We start from the raw sequence: 23,963 nt of genomic DNA, 5'->3' as shown, positions 1-23,963 counted from the left end.
AAAAGGAAAGCGAGTGATTCGACGAATGATCGTGAGATTGGCGCGAAACTAGATGAAAATAACGAATAAAATAGTACGTCATGTATACGAAAGCTCGGACATCACCGCGATCGTTCCTGAATCGTTGCATAGTTTTTTTCTTTTTTTCCCCCTCGCATTTCCATCAATCCTGAACTGACGGAACGAACCAACGCTATACACCCTCCTTATATTCTGTCAGGTTGTGAATATTGAATCACTCGCAGTGACAAAAGCTCATACACGTATACCTCTGCGCACACATATCCAAGTACGTACTATGAAATCCCATGGCTCTAGCTAATCCACGCCTTTTTCCACCACTGACAATGGTAATAAGCGTATATGAATTTAATTTGAAAGATCTCGTTACGGATTATGGCTGGGTTTTTCGAAAGAGCTTTTTTCCCATTAGAAAATTGGTCAAGTCTTTCATTTACGATAAACGATCTACATTTCATAAACTTCACGTACGATTTTTTTTTTTTTTCTGTTTTCGAAGTGAAAATATCTGTGCGCGGAAGAGTCCCTTTTTCCCCTGATTTGATCTGTAAATCGCTTTACAAGTATTCTCATTATATAGTCGGAATACCGGCTCGTTTACAATTACTCTCGTGGTCCACTTGACCTATTGTTCTAGTTTGCTCGGGTCTCTTCAATTTACAAGTCGCGTTATATACATTTACATATATACGTACCCCTATATGCCTACTCCGTACATCATATGAAAGGATAAAAATCCCAGGGGCTCATATATAATATTTCCCATCACCGTGATACGTGCATAAAATACCTGCCATTACGTGTCAGAAAATTTAAACGGCTTTTCAGCGGATTCTGCAAAATATGGTTCCGCAATGCTTTTCTGTAAAACAAATCACAGTGACTAACAATTAGAGGAACATTAAAAAGCGACAAGTTTAACACATGCATCTATTCAGGATTGGAAAGAAACATAAAAAAATTCGATTGAACTTCGAAAAAATGAAACTTGTCAATTGCTCGTGTGGCTAAGAACTGGAAAATTTTATACCGATTTTTTAATATCTTTCAAAAACAGGAATGCGTGTATTTCGAAAAGCTACAACAACCACGGTGGACAGTTTGTGCGGAAGCGGTGGAGGTCGTGTACTTAAAAAAAAAAATAGATTTACCTCATAAGAATTTAACTGTTAAAAACGATAAATGTTAACGTGCGCGTAACAATAAAATGAACACCGACGATAATAACTGAATATTTCATCAACGATAACAACAGTGAGGTAAAAGAAATTAAGGTGGCTGTAATAAACGCGATTTTACGAGGTGCCCCGTACAACGGCGGGTCGTACTCGAAAACGACGACCAAGGAAGAGGGAAGCAGGAGTCCTGTCAAACTGGACACATCCTGCGCCATGACAGAACCGGATCCTTGTCTCCCGCTTATTTTACCACCGAGGTATCGTCTGCGAGATTTGATATTGGGCGACTACGCTTTCAACGATGACGGAGAGAGGTGAGTGTGATTAAATATTTCACACGTCTTCTTTTCTTTTTGTTTATTCTATTTTTTCTTTTGATCAGTTTTACCAAATTTTCACACATTTTGTTCTCAAATTTTTTTATTCCTTTTATTATTATTTTTTTTTTTTTAGGAAGAAATGGATTAGGATTTTTTGTTCCGGAAACATCTCGTGAATCTCTCTGTATCGCATTCCGAGGATATCATGCGATCTTGAAATTCTTAAGATTACAAATATATTGTACAAAGCTATACCGGAATAAAAAAAATTATTTGCCGATTATGAAATTGACGGCGCGTCCGCAAAATTATTTAATTTTCTGTCCGATGTGATGCGATATAACGGTAATAATTTCGCCTCGAGTGATACACTAGGGTGAAAATGAAGTGGAATTTTCCAAAAAGCTTTGCGAATCATAAATTATGGGAATTGGGATGCGTTTCTACATAATACGATGTACATGTCTTTTGACGAGTGTATAAAGTTACGAAAGAATTTTTTTCCTCCCTAAACAATTCGATATCCTTCAATACAGAGGAGATTTCGGAAACTTTTCCCACTCTATATAATAATGATAATAATTTGAAAAGCAAAAGAATGAAGAGACGAAGAAGACGGAGGGAATATTCTGAAATTGCTGGGAAAATGGTTTCCAAGGTATAGATCGCTTACGGATGATTGGCTCAATACAAACCGAAAAAACGTGTGACAAGATATAACTCTCGTTATGAACGCCTTTTCAGATCGTGTTTTACGTGACCTTTTATGGGGTCATTTTGCACAGGTATATACATGTTCACGTATACTGACTCATACCCGAAGCTTCGAAGGTGTCCGAATATCGTTGAATTATTCGATCGGAAATTGCGAAAATTTGGACGTCGAAATGTACGTACACGCGATAGCGAATCCCCAGTGCAATCAAAGCTGAGAAAACGATCGGGGAATTTAAAAATATTACCTATATTAGGGTGGGTTGAAGAGAATTTTTTCCACCTGATGATTACTCGATCGATTGCATGAGTAGATGATTTTGGCTTTCAGATTTAGATTCCTGAGCTGATTATGTATGAGATTACTCTTGAAGAACCAAACAAAAATTCAATTTTGAGCAAAAAATAAATCAGTCTTTTAATTGGGTTTAATATACTTTTCTTATGTATTTTGATCTCAGAAATCCGAATCTGAAAGAAAAATTGATCTATCTCTGAAATTGACCGAGTTATCGCCAAATTTCATCTTTTTGGGGTCAAAAATAAAAAATTCATTTTTTAGTCTATCTTAATGTAATTTGAGCTCAGGAATCCGAATCCGAAAGAAAAATTGATCTATCTTCGAAAATGACCGAGTTATCCCTATTTTCTCGCGATTTTTGGCAAAAATTTGAGGATATCTCGAAGAGAAAAATTCGTAACTCAATTTGGGCAACGGATTCGTGTTCCTGAGGGCAAAATACATAAGAAAAGTGCCATACGATCAATTTTAAAAAATAAAAATTTTTGGTCAAAATTTGAGATTTTTCCAAGGGGTACCCCTTACGATTTTTTCAAATTTTGACCAAAAATTTTTATTTTTAAAAATTGATCGTATGGCACTTTTCTTATGTATTTTGACCTCAGGAACACGAATCCGTTGTCCAAATTGAGCTACGATTTTTTCCCTTCGAGATATCTCCATTTTTATGGTAAAAAATGCGAAAAAAGGGAAATAACTCGGTCATTTTTGCAGATAGATCAATTTTTCTTTCGGATTCGGATTCCTGAGCTCGAATTACATTAAGATAGACTAAAAAATGAATTTTTTATTTTTGACCCCAAAAAGATGAAAATTGGCGATAACTCGGTCAATTTCAGAGATAGACCAATTTTTCTTTCAGATTCGGATTTCTGAGATCAAAATATGTAAGAAAAGCATATTAAACTCAATTAAACAAATGATTTTTTTTTTGCTCAAAAATCGAATTTATTTTCGCGTCTTCAAGAGTGATCTCACATATAATCAGTTTAGGAATCCAAATCTGAAAGCCAAAATCATCTACTCATGCAATCGATCGAGTAATCATCAGGTGGAAAAAATTTTTCACTTGATATTTTGAGGTAACCCACTCGTTTTTTTTTATAAATAATTAATCAAGTGGGGTACTTCCAGCAATAAAATTTTTTTTTTTGTCAAAAATCATAGGAAACCTCTAAAAATTGTCAATTGTCATTGTTTTTTACTCGACTTCAATTCTACGTCAAAAAAAGAGCATGTCATTCTTTGATTTTATACTTGAATTACAAAAATAATAGGAAAAAAATGTTGAACTGTGAACGAGCAAAAGACAATCACAATCGACAATTTTCAGAACTCTATACGATACACCGATAAGCGTTCGCTGAGCTTAATGTTCATCCTTCTCTTTTACTTGACGCATTTTATATGGTTTGCTGTACTGTTATACCCATATAACGTTCGAAATTAATAAATCATTCAACCATCCGTCTGAACCGTATAGCAATTGTGATATCGGCTGTCAGAAATTTTTTTCACACCGACGCGGTTCTGCAATTTATTATCCTCACCCATTTTGGCTACTTTTACCCCGACACACACCCGCAAAATGGCGCTTATTTGCAAATGTTCGACATAATGTAAACACCGTCGCGGCAGACCGTCAGCGACTTTTCAATAAATCGATCTTATTATCCCATACATGATGTCACGGTGGTGCGAATCAATGGTACACCTAACAACGAGCAATTTGCAATGTGAATTTATGAATAATGAAACAAATATTCCCTTATGACGTCGTAAAAATAATAACGAGTAGATACATGAAGAGAAAATTAATTAACGAAGGAACGAATTATAAGAAACTATAAGACGAGGATTTTTCAGGAATTTACGATTCGAAAAGTCGTGTGTAACGTGCATGAGAATAATTTCCCATTTTTCCGAAGAACGTTTCTCCCGCAGCATCATCGGAGCAGGTATGTTTCACGTGAAATTCGTGCGAGAACGTTGTGACAAGTACGTGATATATATGAGAGGCAAAAAAAAAGAGTTTTTTCTCCATTTCTGTCGTGTGTGGTAAATTTTTATTATTCAGGTGCCATGAAAAAAAAATAAAGGTTCGCGGGTAACCTAATTAAGTAGGATAAATGAGATTGCGCGTACACGTTACTTACATAGATATACATCCGTATCGTTACATCCACCTGCCAACTATCTTACTATAAGGGGAAGAGGATTCTTTGTATTACCGCATTTTTTTTATCAATTCATTTAATATCGTTATTTCCTCTGTATCTCTCTCTCTCACGTTAACGACGTCGAGGAACAAGAATTCCATCCTGCGGAGATGATTAAACGCCCGAAACAACAATTTTACGAGATTAGGTCGATGCTGTCTTAATTTTCTCCCTATCTCTCTTCCTTTCCTCTTTTTCTTCCCCGCAGAAATATTACGCACTTCCGGATTTCCACTTTTTTCGGATTAGCTGTAGGTATATAACATCCAGGTATCGAACATGAAAGAGATTGCGAGTTTTTTTCCCCGCAAACGATGTAAATTTTAAAAAATATCACGCGCGTACATCAATTTTATTCACCGGTTTTCAAAATTTGAACGACCCTAAGATATATCCTGCAGGGTGAAAAGAACTCTCTCACTTTTACTTTCTCATAAAATGTAAAGGTACGCGATTTTTTTAATCAGTCGTACACCAGAGACGATTAGCCCACTTTTCGCGGTCGTCTTATCTTCGAGAGCGTTGATTAAAGAATTTCGTTTTTTTTTTTTGTTCAATTTTTTTTCTACGCTCTCATAGAGCCCGTTGAGGCTCTTATCCTAATCCTCCTATACCTATACCGGTTCCGAAGGGGCCGAATCGCGATGAGCCAATTCGCGGGCGATTTTGGCTCCTCAGGTAATTACTGCCCATGAAAAGACGGAGGATGTATTGAAAGAGATCGCTCGCAACATTTTCAAAATAATTGGAGAGCGGCTTGTTATACTCATTTCGTTATTTATCATGATCCGTATAACGTGCCACGCATGGAACTCTCTGGGCATTCAATGAAAACTTCTTATCTCATCCGTACGAGAAAAAAACCAAAAAAAAAAAAAAAAAGAAACCGAATAAACAAGTAACGAAACAACCCAATTTTTCTGACATCCAAACGATTGGAGTGCTTTTCTGCACTTTTTACATCATATATTTATTCGCGAAAGTAAAATCGAGTGGATAACGAAGCTTGCAAAAATTACTTTCGCTCGTTTACATGCAGATGTTCGAATGATGAGAAAAAAAAAAAAAGCAGAACTTGGACGATTACGCGATAAAAATTACCGACATTTACCGCATAGTTGGTCGAAACGTGCGGATTTACTAGTTCGCCGACTCGTTTCAGCCGCACTCCTTTTTTGCTCCCTTGTTTTCTTTCGCGCTTCCTTCGGTTAATTCAACCTCAAACGTATGTACGTGTAAGGGATGGCGCCACGGACGCCACGATTCTACACTTGACACTAATTCTCATCGACCGGAGGTTTCTATTTCTGGCAAGCATTGTGGAAACGTACATCTACATCTATATATATATATACATACTTTTTACTTTTTATCTTCTTTTTACGCCCCCGAAGGAATCGTCCTCGCATGTACAAAGTAAAAAAGTGACGCGCTACTCGAGTCAATTATTCATTTTACGTACCTCTGGCGCTACATTCTCGTATACATGTAGGCACGAGTACAGCGATAACATTTTCTCGTTCCCCCTAAATTTTATTTTTATTTTATTTTAATTTTTTTTTTTTTCCCTTCTCTCGGACGCTCGCTCGAGTCAGCGACGTCAGCGCTCGATCGCGATGCTGCACAGCGGGTTGTAAAGCGTGCGTGCGATGAAAATTTTGGGAAGCGGATCACGTGGATCAATTTCACGCTATATTCATACCGCGCGAGGCACCGCCGAACAAAATTTCCCCCGGCTTTGAAGCTCGGAATTTTTTAAAGGTAACGAATGACGAGTACGAATACATACCGCGGTCTTTCGAGGGTCTGCTCATTACATCGTGCGCACGTTTTCGGTCTCCATTTAATTATATTTCAATTATTCGTGCGGTCTGTGGTGATATACGAATATCGCATGATTCATAATTGTGTTGTTGATTATTATTGTTTTGTGAAAAGTTCAAAAGAAGTTGGGATTGCCGGAGTTTACTACGTCTGATTCCTTGCAGTCGTTCTCGCCGCGACCCAATTACAATTTTTCAACAGGATCCAAGGATTTCAACGCGTTTTGTAGCGAGTAATGAGAAGCAGTAACGCGCCACCCCATTCAGAACACACGTCATCAATCGCGTTAATTAAAATTAATAATATAATGGGATAATCCGTTATCCTTTTGTCGGAATACGATTATCGTGACTTTCTGTCCCCTGCCTTGATGGGGCGAATGAAATTCTCTTTTTGCGAAGATTTTCGCATAATTTTTACATCAGATTCACGCTCAGCTGTACAATCGTAAATCAGGCGAGCCGCAGCGTGCGAAGAGTGACTGGATAAAAGTTCAAGAACTTGAAAAGAAACGTCGGCTTTGCTAGGATGAAACTTTTATGCGGACGACAGGAATACTCCATTTTGTTTTTCTCTCCTTTCACTATGATTACTATACCTGTATGTTATTTTTATTCGGTGATTCGGAGAACGACGTGTGTCCCGGAAACTTTTTCGTCTTCGGTTCTTTTTTTTTCCGTTACTGCACGTTCGCACTAAAATCCCATACACCAACGGTGTATGTTACATAGACTCACGTTCGCCGAGCACTGACATGATTTTTACCCACGCATCCGCCCGATTCTCACCCTTATTCGATCTCGAACGTCATCCGAATAGTGAAGCGGTAAGAATATTCGGTTCTGATGTACATACGAGAGAATACGAGTGGGAAGGAATCGGAGGAATTTAAAAAGTTAATCAAAGTAGAATTGGTGAATGAATTTTATGAACGGGGCGTTTTTTTCAGTACCCTCAATCCTGATGGGGACTGAAGCTTTAATTTGGTTTTTGAACGATACAATGACCCCCGTTTCTACCCGTGAAACAGCTGCTCCAAAAATAGAATTGGAGAGGGTTGGAGATTCGTTGAATTTTTTAGAACGAGTCGCGTTCGGTTTACTTTTTGTAAAAAGGTGTCCAACCGAAATCACGCTTCAACGTTCACTTGAGCTTTGAAATAAAGCAGATTACCTGATTCGTTCATCAGATTTTTCCCTTCCCTCAATCCCGTCGATCTTGTTTCATCGTTAGTCGGATATTCGAATACAAATGCTATTTGGCTCGGAGGCAAGAGTCTGGAAACGGAGGGCTGATTTCTCGCTGAAGTATCTTCCTTCAGGGAATAAGAGGAATTATATCCCCGTCCGAATACACTTTCGAGCCGTACAACCCGCATAGTTATTTATGTTTAACTCGGATTCGGCCGTTATCCCGACCGAACCGAACATCTGTAACTCGGATAAAGCTGCTGCCTCGTCACGCGAAGATTCTCTGATTTCTTCGAGTCGAAAAAAGGATGCACCGTACATTTTCGAATTCGAATATAACATTCGGGAATCAAGCCGACTGTGGAAAACCAAGATTTCATTTTTCTCTCACGCGAGAAGCTTTCCTGTTCTACCGACCACGCTGCGATTGAAAAGCTCGCCATGCGAGCTTTGAAGAGTCAGCGCTGGGGCGGGTCGCCCAAATATCGAATAATTTCTCCAGAGTTTATTTCGATCGTCGCTATTTTTGGCAAGGAAAAAAAAAAAATCAAAGCGTTGATCGCCTCCGACTTTCTCAGATGCGGAAACTGCTCCGCGTCGGTGTTTGAAAAAGCACAGACATTCCGACGCGGACTCAACAATTTTATTTTTCTCTCTCTCTCGCTGCCCTTTTTTATTCGAGAATGTTTTTTCGTCTTCGAGGGTCCCGTTTATTCGATTCTCTCGCGCGATATTATTACGATAATAATGCAAACTTCTTGTCCGATAGAAAAAAAAGCCAAGAATCGTCGTGCGAGCTTGCGAAGAGAAAAAATATCCTTGCCCTGTGAAAATACAAACGGAGGAAAGCCACGTCGTTAAAATAGGGCGTTATATTTTTGAATTTAAAAAAAAAAAACATAATCGCTCTCGGATCGTGGAGCACGTGGTTTTTTCCGTGCGTTATCCTTGACCGTTCCGCGCTTTCTCGTGGATCCTGCGCGCAGAGGGTTGAAACTTGGCAGGTTATGCTCCTAACTGTGGAGAATCGATTCCGTCGTACTCCGGGGCATCCATTCATCCAGACGTATATATATACATAACGCCGCGCCAGAAACTCTCCGCTCATGTTCCATAATTATCCCTGCCTTTTGTTCCGCCTACCGAAAATCCAAATTCTGTCCGACGATTAATTTTTTCCAGCATTTCGCGTCCCCCTCTTTTTCACCCCCTCTGTGAAAAGTATAACGACATCGCACGGAGGAGCCTCGCGCGCAACAAAAGCCCGACGAAAGCACGGGCTAAAAGTGGGGGGGGGCGAAAAAATGGGAAAATAATTTCGCTAAACAAAAAACCACGTTCGGCACCCTTTCGCGTCGCAGTCCGTCGACGTTCGGCTTCGAATCGACGCTAACTTAGTTTTACTCTTCTAATCGTCGAAAGATTACAGAGTCGAGGGTGACGCGAGCTTTATCGATGGTAATTGGAACACATCTTCGGGAACATCCTCCTATTGGCGCAGTCGCCTTGACAACGGTAGCGTCGGCTTTGCATGTGTGCGTACACTGCGGCGTGTGCTTTCGCTGGGCTACCCCCGCGTTCTGCGGACAACTTTGGCGAGATAGAAAGAGAGAAAGAGAAATTCGAGTGAGCCCCGAAGAGCGAGAGGGAGGCAAAGAGTCGAAGGAAAAAAGGATGGGGCGGTCTTACGTGGAAAGGCATATTTTCCGCGCGAAATAGGACAGAGATATGTTCGGTGCTCGTACGTAAAGAGAAGAAAAACAAAAAAACAAAAAAAAAACAGACCAAAAAACAAACTAGTGAGGTTACGAACGGGGGATGGAGTGTAGCTTCGCAGGAGAAACCACCGCGAGGAAAGCTGATCCACCCTCTAGGCGCAGAGTAGTGGCGGCGATGTTGCTGGTGTTGTCGTCTTTTTTCGACCGAATTTTTTTCTCGTCAAACGCGAACGACGTCCCGTTATCGGTGGGACGGTATTTTTGAAAATCAGTGAACCATCGAACCAATCGGATCGTTGTTACGTGCGACGAGGAATTTATTCCAATCAGTGACCGCACACCTCGACGTAGCCACCGCAGTGATTCGGATCCCGGGAGGATGCGAAATATCACAGTGACAACATTTTTCGATCAATCAAACCCCCTTTGTTACAATCTCGACGGTGGTGATTATTTTAAACGTGTTAAACGCCGCTAAATCGAATTAACCGAACATTAATGTACAGTCCCCGAAAATTTCATTGTGACCCGCGACGCCCTTTTCTCCCTTGTTGTTGCGAATTCGTTAACGGAATTTCGACTCGTTGAATTTTATCGTGAAAAAATTTCATCGATTGTCCGAGAAATTGCGAGATCTTCGGGTGGTGGTAGACGTTGCGCAAGTTTCGCGAAAAGGGGAGCACGTATAATATTATTGCGATCAGCTGATTGTGCAATGTGTGCAGCGATAAACCGATGAAATAATTAAAATGGAACGTCGAATTCAACAAATATATATATGCTGATGTAATGGACACCGTTAATCACATTAGTGACATGGCAATTCGTGTGGGAAAATGTCGTTTTTCAAAGACCGTCGCGTGCGGTTATCTATTTCTTACCCTCCGTAAGTGCCACCCCCATGACGTAAGAAGGATGAAAAAATGAATAAATAATGGAATAGAGGGAGCAGGAAAAGAGAGAAGGAGAACCTTGCCACATGACATTGCAGACGTTTATACCTGGTCTGAGGGAATATTATATTCCCCATCGCTCGACGCGTCGGACGAGCAGGTTTTCCGAAAGCAAAAATATCGGTTTTTCTTTTTTCTTCATCAAAATCGGCTTCGAAACTCGGTCACAGATTAATCGGTCTTCGGGCTAAATGGGTCGGAATGTGACGGAAAATATTCGGAGTTTGTTAACAAATGCCTAAATACAGTAGAACTGATAATGGCTGCTGATGTCGGGCTTTCGGGGTCAAGGAAACAGAAGCCTGATAAAACTGTCTAGTGAAATAGAAAACTAGTGAAAAAGGGGTATGGAGATTCCGACCCTGGAAAGATGTGAGTTTTAGTGAGAGAATCTGAATTATTCGATCAAATCGAAACCTAATTCCCGCACGTCGAGGTGAAGTGTGACTTATATGTACATATGTGCATCGGCAAAAAAGCTTGTTGTTGCTTTTGTTCCAACTCTGAAAAATTTATTATGCATCGTTAGCGGTTGAAATTTATGAAATTCTATGAAAATTCAAATACTCAATTTTAAAATAAAAACTTCAAACTTTAATAGTGCCTGCGATACGGAGCAATAAAATAAATTCTGTAATTAATAAAATATACAAATCAATTCGTTAGGTAATTATTAAATAATATTCATTCATATTTTCAATATTACGATTATATCTATAAACTGTTATAAAGGAAAACGTTGTTGAGCCTAGAATATATAGAATTTTAATATCAAAGAAAAAAACAAATTAATAATGATTTTAATGGCCAGTTGAATAACTCGGTATATTAATTGCTAGAGATCATATTTTTCGCTCTTTGCCGGGCTGCTTACTTTTTCTTGCGATAAAAATAAAAAAAGTAAGAAAAAGCTGTTGAATATTACGTAGAATGTTTAATTGAATTTGTGTCGAGAAAGATCTTCGGAGTCGAATTAAAGAATAAAATATCCTATCGACGTACATTTCGATGATTTCGTCGAGACAAAGTCGAGTGTGAAAAGAAAACGTTATAACACAAACAATCGAATGGACGTCTGCCGATGCGGTCCGTGTCTTTCGCCCGGATCCGGGGGCTCGACTTCTAGGCGTTGGGACGCCGTTCAAGGTTCGAGTGCGTCGTCGGAACCTTTACTTTTATTGGAAATGGGTGCCAGGGGTTGGCATTACGAGGCCTTGCCGGATCTTCAAGGATCGGCGGCCGTCACACCGACTTCCGCGGCGTCACCGAATCCCCAAAGGGCGCAACACACCTCCGCGCCAAGGGTCAATTTTCAGCCCGAAAATATCGCGTCGACCAGACGTCGCAGCAGCGTGAGATGCTCGGGAGGACCTCCCAGACGAAGAAGTCGAAGTATGAGCGCTTGGAGCGATCTTTCAAGGTCGTCGTTCAGGCTAGATGAAAGGTATCGCTTCCATTTCACATCTGACGAGACGAAGTATAATCAACCTCCGAACGAAAATTAACGGAAACATCGGGAGAGAAATAAAAGTCGAGCTTTATCGTACCTACGCTAGATTGCAAAATAATCGATAAACGTGTTAGTTTGATGGAAAATCTGCTTCATTTCTCACTTCCGGGATCTGTAAAACCCGATGTATCGAGACGCCTGTAATAAATAGTTGAAATTCGTTCGCTCTCGCAATTTAAAAGAAGAAAAAAAAAAATCTTTGGTTCCAAATTCAATGGAAGAAACTTGAAGGGTTCGCGAGGCTTTGAAATTCCGAGCAGCCTCAAAATAAGATACATTATAGTGTAGAGTTTCCAATGGCGACGGGGGACGACACGTCAAATATTATTCATAATTCTGAATTCCGATGTAAAGCCACCTCGTACAGAGATCAAGAGAAGTGGGTTATTGTTTCCTTTGACATTTAGATTCTGGCGGTTTGTTCGAATTAACCCTTTCACGCTCTGTTAGATTAAGGGTAGCTCGGTATATACGTGCTGTTGATATACATACCCATACCTATATACGCGTACCTATGTACCCGATGCGTCTCGAGAGATAGAGCGATCCTAGAAATTGTCTGTACAATGAGGGTGTGTTCCGAGTCACTAACCGCGCTCTTGATGGCACTTAAGTTTGCCAATTTTTTTTTTTTGCGCCCCTTACTCCGGCCACATTTAGCGGCAGCGAAATCTCTTCCGAACATTCTGAGCTCACGTTACAACTCTATTACGGACGGCCAACTTCTAGAAAAAAAAAATACATCCTCAATTCATAAAAAGTCAGAGAACTAAAACTCTTCTGCCAAAAATTCGGGACAATGAAGAGTAAAAAATAGAAATGCACAGCGAAAAAAATTCGATTGAAAATTTATATTCAGATCTCATATAAATTTATTATATTTTTACAGGTAAGTGAAACCGGAAATTTTCCAACGTGATCCGCAACGTGAGTATAACACGATACAGATAGAAGTAAATAATTACAACTCTCTCGCGATCGAATAAGTTGAGAAAAAATACGAAAAAAAAAAAAAAAGAAATCATTCGACGTGAGATACCAACGCGGCAATAAGTATACCTACACCTGTACGAGATTCGAATTTGTCGAGCAACTTCCCCCGTAGCGTTTTTAATGTACGCGGAATTTCGAACCCCCGCAGGGATAAACGGAACGGGCGAAGATTGTTCTCGTTTGCCCTCAGCCGCCGGTTACAATGACGTAAAAATATACACGGACGTGTGAGTTTCCGGTGGAATTGGCGGATGAATTTATCCGATAAAAACAGGAGGCGGGGGAAATTCAAGGGGACATATCAAGCAGTGAAATTCGGCCGTCTGTAAGGGTATAAAGTTGATGGATGTTATCGTTTCGTCTCTGATTTGTCAGCTTCCGTACACCGAAATCGTCCAGGTCCAGTGCCAAGTCCTGAAATAATCGACGATCGATCCCCTCGATACACAAGCTGCTGCCCGACATCAACTGCATATAAATATTTATTCCTCGAGTCCTGGAACGTACGCCCCCGCCTCGTTTTGCCGTTTTCTATTTCAGGACCTTTGACTCCGTTGTTCTGAAATATCGAAAGTCCCATGACTTGATAATATGAGTGAGCAATTTGACGAAATTCGGACTCATTAACGCCGGCACGTACGCGAAAAAACGCGAAAATAGTTAAGAGAAATGTACATGAAGCGACTTCAGTGACTTTTTCATTCGTTTATTTATTTTTTTTTTTAATAAGAATTTTGTTGACTCACGTGCGCCGGTTATAAATATTTAACATCGTTTCTCGGTCGGTTGAGTACTCGCCGCCCTCGAGCCCTTTGTAAAGTATTTTTTTCACTTACGTTTTTCCTATTTTTACTTGTTTTTTTTGTACATTTCTCTTTTTTTCCGCCGCGCCCCGGTACTCATGAAAACTTAAGGTATACTTTACTTTGATCTTTACATCTGCAGTACCACGTTTAAAATTCTGTAGCCCCGCAGGCACCGGCAGCTATCGTTGAGAGGCAGGATACATTTTTTCAAAATTATTTTTCTCCTCTCTTTTCGCGCTTTTAATTTTCTGTTTCTACAATTCCAGATATCAACGTATACACGCACATTTCTACTCATCCAATATAATCATGCGCGAATCAACTTGCAGAGAATGTTTACCGGTTTTTTTTTTTCTTCTAAAGCTTTCTGCTGGTATCTACCTTAATCATTATCAATCGTCCGATGATGTAGAAAATTGCGAAATTTCAGATGACGATGAAAAATCCAAATTCAATCATGGTCATATCATCGGAACGGTTCGAAACGTGAACGAAAGTGCTTTTTGATGAAAAGGGGCAGAAAATTTCTGAAAATTTTTTTTTCCCCATAGAAAATATTCATTCTAGACGCGTTTCTGAAACTATTGCATGCATATATTCACAACCCACAAATAGTGGGGTGTTATTTCAACGAAACACCGGAAACTGGATTTTGGAGTTTTCGCCCTCGCGCATTTTGGCTGCGGATCGGTCATGTGTATTGAATTATACACACGTATATCCGTACGTGCATACACATCGCGAAGTTTCGTGGCGTGCCCCAGAGGATAACAAGAAGAAAACGGATGCAAATTGGAACGTCACTCTGAATTGGCTAGACGAAAGGTCGCTGTACAAAATATATAAGTTTATTCGCGGAGCATTCTCTGTCCAGTCTGACTTTATCACCTCGAAATCTAATTTCGGGTTCTCCGTGTCGTTTTTTTTTTTTTTTTTTTTCAAATCTTTCTCCGTTTCCCTATTTTCGCAATGCCAACGTGGCGAGCTATTGTATGTTCTCTCCGCGTAAGCCATTCGCGGGATCGTACCGTATTCTCGTTTCGCAGTGATCTCCAGAATTCGTTAGAATATCAATTAAGATTTAAACGACTAATCCCGAAAGGAAGGTGACTGAAAAAATCGAATGAAAAAAACAAAGATAAAGAGAAGACTGACTGACTGACTGATTGCTTTTCAAACACCTTTTTCGGACACGGTTCACCACTCGCATTAATGGCGTCATTTTATACACAGCTCTGTCTGACGAATGAGTGCCTGGGGTGTGAGAAAGAGAATTTAAGATTCGGAAAATAATGGTTATTATCACGGGGTGTGGGGGTGCAGTTCGAATTGAGCGTCGCGTAGGATTTTCCAGGCGTTTCTCTCGCTGCGACCAATTTCCCAGGAAATTGTTTCACGGTGCGGGACACCATTCGATAGGGTATCTATAATGTCGTAGTGACAAGTTAGACTCTCGCGAGAGTCCAATTCCCCGTCCTTTGACATCCGCGGTCGAGAGTTACGAGGGATACCTGTTTGACCTTTCAATCAACCTTCGCGCCAAAAGCTAAATAGGATTCATGAAAAACAGCGAATTCGAAGGGAGAAAAAGAGGAAGGAATTTTATACGTGGTGTTTTTGACGCGGGTGGTGCTTTCGCGGTATTTTTTATTCAATCCTGCAACCCCTAAGCTTTTGTCTGATGATCGATCCGGCGGTGACCTTCGCGCTGAGGAAAACGGACCGCTTATTCATTCTTCATACCCTACGTTGAGTCGATTTCTCATAAATTAAAGCCTTCGATTCAAATGTCATTTTGAAATAGAAACTAAAGCTTCTATTTTTAATAGGCAGGAATACACGTTCAATACGTCATATCGTTGCCAAATCGGTCGTTGATATCCATCCACCTGCTGGTGATGAAATATGAATTTTGGACCAATATGTACCCAGTTTTTGATTGATCGTGTTTCAATCACGAGAATACGGGGGAAATATTTATTCGAATTTTCCGTCCATTCGATTCCGAACTCGCAATATTTTCGTCCAATGTATCTGACTGTTGGTTACTGAGAAAAAATGGAAGTTCCGGTAGGTCCCCCACGATTATACGAGCTTTCGAAGGTTCTGTCTTTCTTATCCACTGGGAATTTGAAATTCTTCTCGACCAGAGAAGTCGATTCGTATCTGTGCTCATTTCAAATACTTCATTTCGTTGGCAAAGAAGATTCTGTCTACAATAACGTCACTCGTATCTTATGGGGCAAACGAATGTCTTCCTTACCATCGAATGTCGGGAAGAACGAGGGTGAGACTTTCAGCCAGGGTCGCATCGGCGCTGAAATCACCATTTAATTTAACCCCGTTCGTGGAAATCGAATATTTTTAATAATCTTTCGAATTTTTTTTTCTCGCTCTCTTGTCGATGTGAAAAATGACGCAATTTTCTAACCAACCATTAGATTGATACGTACCTCGAAACTTGTAAAAGTAAAAATGCATCCCCTATAAAGATAAAATTTTACCGATCGACCCATTCGTCACCCACTTATATGATCCTATTTTATTGCATACCGCTGCAATCCCCATTTTTATGTATTCAATGTATTAATGGCCCGGTGAAAATGGTCTTCCGCGAGACAGTTGAGGAAATTCGTTTTCTTGGCGACCGTCCATACTCTAGTAATTAGTAATCGGGTCGTCAAGTAAGATTATAATTAATTCAGTTCAAGTTACGTCAACTTTTATAGGCCATCGTCTGCGCTTGTACCCTACGGTGTATCGTATAGATACGCGATATATAAGTATACCGTACACTCGAAGCGAGTAAATTACGTATAGTGGGTTGTAATCGATATATCTGTCGGAATAATTCACGTCCATTTTGGTCAGTTCGAGTCTTATCCATCGAATATTTTATACGTGTATACAAAAACCCTTCGACCGTCTTGGACCCCCCCAGGTCTAATAATAGCCACCGATCGGTTCGAACAAATGAAATATCTGATAATCGAATATCTATCAATAACAAATCTTTGTGCGACCGCGTCGAGGGAACGAAAGACGTAGATTTCAAATTCATGGCTATATCCGCAGATAAGTGGCGTTGAAGGAATTACTTATCTACCGCATGAACGAGCAGCTTTTTTTTCCAAAATCCCTGCGGCTTTGGATCGGTTGAATTTCATTCATTCTTTTTTCTTCCACCACTTTCTTACTTTCCTCATAGTTATCTTTCTCCAGCTGCCTCGTTTACCTAAGAGTTCGTTATTTCCACCACTCAGCCGCAAAGTTATCCCTTCGAAACCGGTACTTCAAATCTTGGGATCTCGGTGTCTGTGTGGGTGCGTGCGTCGGAGAAGGAGAGAGAAAGTCAGCAAGATTTTATTACTCACAGTTGGTGGATATACTCGTGTATATATATATATATATGTATATGCAGAAATGGCAGAAGCAGCAACAGCAGCTACCCTCGACGATTTGTTTCAAACAAGAAACATCCTCAAAAAGCTCGCCTAGCTTAAATCTCGCCGATTATTCTTATCCCTATCTTATGAGAAGATTATGAAAATCTCAACCCGCAGATTCACTCAGAATTGTTGAGTATATTATACACAAGTATATACATATCTACGAGGTAGCTCCGGAGGAACAAAAAAAAAAAGAAAAGAGTCACCACCCTATTTTTAGACTCAAATCAAGGCTGATCGCGTCAGCGTATCCTGGTAAACTTCGCATTTTTTCTATCTAACTTATTCAATAAGAATTCTAGAAGATTCGTCACGTTGGAATCGTTAAATAGTTTCCCATCAGCGTCTTACGGATTCCGGATGTACGCGGAACTGGTTATCACAAAAGTCCGATCGCGAGTGGTGTAACAATACGGGCGTGAAATCATTGGTAGATCCGGGGTGGGGTACGCGATCATAAAGGTACCGAAGTTTTCTTGAACCCCCGCCGTAGGGGGTTGATGTAAGCTTGCGTTACAAATTGGGAGTCAGTTGGAGCGTAACTCAAGTTCAAGTACTACTTATACGTGTCCGTACACCCATACCTGACTGCAGGTTAAAGAAGAGCTGTGGGAAGTCTGCGGAATGAGGATGAGCCCATAAAACAGAAAACCGCGCTCAAACAAAGTTTTTAGACCTGAAAACTTGCGAAACACTCGTGAATTTTCCTCGACTCGCGCTTACGTATATGTATATGTATGTATGTACAGTTATATCTACATACAGTACGTGTACGCATCTACATAGTTCCGCAGGGTACGTGAAATAGAAGAACCTTCGCACGGATTAAAAAAAAAGGGCGGTGGAAAAATGAAAGAAAAAAAAATCGAATAAACTGAGATAAAAAAGGTACCTCGTCGGGGTAGCTACGTGATAATTGGCCGACGAATAAACCGAGCTAACGTGAAAAAGAAAATGGAGGACTGCATAAACAAAAAGCAAAAGAGAAGAAAAAAAAAAAATAATGTTTCAGAGAATGGTGTAGGTGTACAGTGGAAAGAGCTTAATTTATTCACGTGTACCGGTGGCGAATCCCGCGAGGAACAACAAACGTTATACTTCGTACTGTGCGTACAATAGTTGGGATGAACAGTTTGAGCTGCGGGCTAAACCTCTTTTCTGAGAAAGTGAGGCTTATGTGGGGTAAATGAGGAAGAGTGTTTATTAATGTCCTGGGATGTTTTATAACCCCAGAAGAGGGTAAATTAGATGTATATTACATGTGCACGACGTAATGTGTTGTACCTGCAACACTCAGGTCTAAACGGATACGATCGCCAGCTGGCTGCATTTTCTATCACACAATGGGCGATATTCCGTGGCGATTCGACCATAAAATTTCTCTTTTCACCGAAATTTTTGAGTTTTTTTTTTTTTTTTCCGGTGATAAGAGCATTTCAAAAATACTTTCCTCTTCTCCCCAAATTTATAAACTATTTCGAAAGTGACAATTTTGGAACGTCCGAAAATTCTGTGATCGATTTCGATTATTTAAAAAGTAAAGAATCGAACGACGATTGAAGAGGAGGAATACATTTTGGGGCGAATGATCGATCGATACTACGATTGCATTTGTCATTCAAAGAAGACGACTCAGTTAATGACTCGGTCGTGTCGAATACTTATCGAGCTGTGGAGAAAATTTGATACAAGTTATTTCAGGCCAACGTCTATACGCACGTTTGGAGAATAGTGATTTAATGCGTTATAAATATCTAGTAAACGTATGGTAAAGGGAACTTGGAGGCATCACTAGTCACCGGAGTGTATAATGAATTATAAACGATGAAACGAAGAGACGAATGGTTGAGTTTTGTTTTTTTTCTTTTTTCATTCAACACGTAAAACAATCAGCAATACCTCGTTCCTACCGATTGCATTAATGAATTTCCTACGGGGTGGAACTCGTTGGTATACGGGCGGAAAATATAATGCTAAAGAAGAAAAAAAGAATTGGGACATGAAAGAAGCACTGCATTTTTATTTCTTTGCGCCGCGTGTACTTCGAGCTTTGGTTTGAGCCGTAGCAAAAATCTTGTCGGTTATTGATGTTTGTAGCTGAACATTCGGATGTCGCTCGATCAATTTTTTATTCTTTATTCAAACAACCTCGTCGTACATCCCAGAGAAGAACGGAGCTTTGATATTTGCGAAGAAAAATCGCACGACGAATCTTTCAATTGTGGCGATCCTTAGGGACGATGATAATTCGGTTATATTATTGATGTACGAAATGAATATTTTATGCCATTACGAGGTCATGAAAAAAACGAAGAAATTTTTTGTTTCGTGGAAGAGATAATCTTCGTTGTATCATACTGTGAAATATTTTGCGAATTGGATGGATAAATGACCGCAGTGCATCAAAGTGGCCATTAGAAAGTGCGAAGCGCTGTTTTTCTGACCTGTAACAAATGGCATTCCATGAGATTTTCTCTATATATACATACCTATGTAGGAATAAATTTGATTTTCACGGGCAAATATATATATCAGAGATTACCTTGTTAAAAATCATTGTAAATTTTATTACGACCCCCGCGAGCCGTCGACGTCGGAAAAATATATATATTATAAGGGTGGCCGCTGTACGAAATTCAATTTTCTGCTTCACTCATCGTCCTTCGAGCCGAACAATGAGATGAAAATATGTAATCATTTTCTGCTGTATCAAATTTCTACAATTAAATTTTGAAGGGAAAAATTGGAGAACGGAGAACAAAAAATACTTGGTGAAAAATCGACGATCGTCACAATTAATACCGAGTCTGGTCTACAACTGAAATCTGGAAAAAATTCAAGGTGAAGACTTCAAGGGTGAAACTCTACGTATCTCGCGTGAAACTTATCGTCATTGTTCGAAATCGTTTTCCTTTATTCTCGTTGTAGCTACTTTTATTTCGATTCTGTACTTTTTCCGATTGGTTCTTTTCCGTTTGATTTTACACCTCCTCAAGTCCCGTCATTTTTCACGATTCAGATGTTCCCGATTCGATTTTACATCGCGCGGATGAAAAATAAGCAACCATAAAAATTTCACTCTCATCAAGTTCGTTTCCGGCGGCAAGCAATTTCTCCAGCTATTTTACGCTGAAATCCGTCGAAAATTTCACGTGCGTATCGAAAAAAAAAAAAAATGGAAGAGGAATACTTCACAATTCATTAATTGCGAGTCTCATGGAAATTCAATTTTCGATTCATGATCCCGTACACCGATATTTCCGGATCAATTGTTGAGAATTTTTTTCTTTCCTCACACTTCGCACTTTTACACGTGGGTGTACGACAACGTGGATAATTAAATTATGTTCGTTCAATTTTTAATACCAATGAGCTTCGAATCGTAACCCCAATGAACCGCGTATAATTGCGAGGGTCGATATAAATAATCGTGCGATGTTATTTCCGAGATATCGTTTATCCCATGCAGAAATAGTGTACAGAGGGTTGTTTGTCCAGTGTACAATGTCATAATCCAAGGACAAGTAAAACGGTCGCCATGGCGACAGGAGAAAAAAAAAGTCGTGCGACAACCTGATGCAGCCATACGGCCTCTCGCCGAAGAACGCAAACAAGACGCACTTGAATGGAAGGAAAATTTTCAGCTCAGTGTACGAGAAAGTACGGAGGGATAAAGATTTTTGGCTCGGCATCCATTCGAGAAAAAGTTGAAAAAAAAAAAGAAAAAGAGAAACTGAGAAACGAGAACATGACGAAGACACGGAGGATTTGAAGCCCATCAATATAACTAACCACTCGAAAATGGCTGCGAATTTTAAAACTAGCCGCACGTTCAGATCGTAAGAGGGAATTTATCTTCCATACATAGAACACCGAAAGAACGTTCCTTTATAAATTTTCAAATGGTTTCAGCGAAACGCTACCTATGTATACAGGGTGGCCCGGAAAAGAGCCAACTATTTTAAAATGTGAACACGATAACTTCTCCTTCTTTCAATGTAGAAGAATGGGAGCTTTTGTATTAATAATTTTTTCTAATTTCAATTACGAAATAAAAGCCTGATTTTCATAGGTTTCATGAAAGGATGAACGGAGCTTCCGTTCGAATCCCTTTGTGACGGTCGGTCCGTTATAGATGGAACATTTTTCACGAAGCGTGGAAAAAAAAAGAACATCAAGCGGAAAGGGAAAACTTCGCACGAGCTTTGCACCGTTTTCTCTTCGCGTGGTCGATGTGATACTACTTCGTTAATTTGGCGCCTCTCGTTCGTCAGTTTATGGTTTTAGGATTTTTTCACGCATCGATACAGATACCTACGTTACATGCGAACGAGAAACTGTCATCACCAGGTGCGATTAGAACAATACGCCCAACGATGTTCACTTATATTACGAAGCGTGGCTCGGAAAACTTGCTCTTCGAATACGAAGACCCCCCCATCCATGTAATATGTATTATATATTATTCTACGTATATATCGACTTTCTTCACCGAAGTGAAGCATAGCTCCTCGTTATTTTCACCTGCGCAAGCTTCAATGTCCAATGATATATGTATAAAGCTATGTATGTCAGCTTTCCACGTACGTCGTATACCTATGTGTACATATATGTATAGGTATAATTTTGGTATACACGTATACATAAGTATACGATAATAAAAAGGGGGGGTGGGATTCGGAGCCCTTGGTATACTTTTTGAAGCTGGATGTCACGTTGGCGATATCCTGTAATCTATTTTTTTTTTTTATTTTTTTTTTTTTCACCTAACCTTCGACTCGAAAATCGATGAATGGTTTAGGACATAAAAGCCCGTAAATTATGTCTGGCAAATACGGACGAATGATGAGATAGAAAATTTTTCACCTCAACACACGTGTGAAGTTCGGACGGAGACGATGAGAAAGTAAAAGTTTTCGACCGAATTTTTGTTGATTTTATTTTGTCATCTTCTTTCGACTTTTTCGAAGTCGAAATTGAAGTTGAAACCGAAAGCTCCGTATACGTCCGCACGGATGAACGTATCGGGTAAATGAGGCGATAGTTCCTAACACAAGGGAATCAGGAATATAGAATGACAGGAATTCATCCACTTTTCATTAGACGAAATAGTAGGTACAACCAACCAACCGAAACTACCGAAGACTGCGGTGTTTCACTTTGAAAATATGCGTGGATATTAGAACGATATGTACAGATATTCTCAGTTATATGCAAATATCGATAAAATTCTCCAGTTGATTTGATTTCAACAAATGCGCTCTAAAAGAAAAATAAACGCAAATAACTCTACCGCGTACCACCGGTAAATCTACATAGAGTTTTCAGCTAGGCAAATTTTCCGAACATATGTAATACAGCAGCTCTCGCTCCAGTAACCTACGAATAGTTACTGCTGAAACTGCATATTCAAATATCGAAAATAAAATTACATGTCAACTACATACGAGCTTCGAACTCGATTTAAAACAAAAGAAATAACAGACTTGCGTAGAGAAAATTTACGGAAAAAGCGTGTCGATTTAACGGCAAACCTTACGTATCTCGCACCCTGATGATGACAATGATAATAATGAAAAATTCTATAACGATTCCAACCACCGTGCAATAAATTCCGATCGATCGATGTTCGATTGTACGTATCAAATCTGACTTTTAACGAAGGCGCACCCCATTATCGTCCGATCGAATTCATTCATTCATCCTCATGAAGAAGCAGTAATTTCATCCCTTTATATATCTTGCCGCGTGAATGATTTATCATCATAAAGCATAATGTTAAGATTACAGATACGACGATTTTTTGCTACATCTTATTATTTTCGTCGTTTTTTTTGTTTTTTTTCTCTCGTATTCCACCAGTTCGATCTGTCTGCGGTACTTCCTTCTGACTCTGCATCTGCACCTTAATTCCGTCCTTGAATACCGTGAAATAGTATGGAAGAAAAATATAATTAAATTCTTTTTCCAGACTGCTGCAGGGTATGCGGGGTGTAGGTACTACGAATACGTACACTTTACGATTCGTTGGTAGACGGTGTGGCAGAAGTAGGAGGACTAGAGTAGGGTGAGGAAGAGAAAAAAAAAAAGGTGGAAAACGCAATTGACGCTGTGCACAGATAAAATAAAATCAATGAATTATTAAATTTTGACGTGACGATCGACTATGTACCGCAGGTACATAATTCTTATTTTCACCTTATGTACGTATAGGTTGAATGTGAATAGGTAAGGGTACGGGTATCGGGCTTGTAACGTTGAATTTCTTTTTAAAATTCAATTTCTGATTAAATCTGTTTAAAGTATTTCGTATTTCTATACCACGCAGAACACTCGCCGTTACTTTTTACAAGAGTTCTTACCGCAGTCGATGCGTACTTAACGGATTTTATTGAGCGCCACAAAATTGGAGCGAAAATTAAGTAATAAATTGTTGGGTGAGTAGCCGTGCGATGCAGGTTTCGTGCCGAATAGGGTCGATCCTGTGAGGTGATGTGGACCAAAAGAAGTGTTTTTCGTTGGAAAATTTCTGTATTGTTTTTTGCTCCTTCAGGAATATTCTCTGATTTCTTTTTGAAATCAACATTGACTATATTACGTGGATTTTGCCACGCTGTGAATAATTTCTTCTCGAGGAGGTTTGAAGGAGGAGGAAGAAACGGAATATCTGTTTATTGATTTTTTTTTTTTGAGACCCATTTGATTTTGAAAAAGATGGATGAAAAATATGTTTCAAGTAGAGCGGGTTATAGAGTCGCCATTTTTAT

The 23,963-nt window shown here is 39.6% G+C and overlaps 1 protein-coding gene across 17 annotated transcripts in view; it reads left to right on the top strand.

Annotated features, from left to right (window-relative positions):
- The window catches only part of LOC105685764 (potassium channel subfamily T member 2), a 103,449-nt gene that overhangs the window by 1,829 nt on the left and 77,657 nt on the right, over nucleotides 1–23,963 (top strand). For 3 of the 17 annotated variants that reach the window (XM_048650876.1, XM_048650874.1, XM_048650867.1), the window contains exon 2: nucleotides 850–1,513. In XM_048650876.1, coding sequence (XP_048506833.1) covers nucleotides 1,413–1,513 — 101 coding nt within the window. In that variant the 5' untranslated portion in view covers nucleotides 850–1,412. Of the gene's footprint in view, nucleotides 1–573; nucleotides 1,514–9,361; nucleotides 11,883–23,963 lie in introns of those variants that run through there. The other 14 variants (XM_048650871.1, XM_048650855.1, XM_048650863.1 and 11 more) reach the window with 10 other exon arrangements.

This window comes from Athalia rosae, chromosome 2 (genome assembly GCF_917208135.1).
Source record: "Athalia rosae chromosome 2, iyAthRosa1.1, whole genome shotgun sequence".
NCBI lineage: Eukaryota > Metazoa > Arthropoda > Insecta > Hymenoptera > Athaliidae > Athalia > Athalia rosae.
This window is presented reverse-complemented; position numbering and strand designations above follow the sequence as displayed.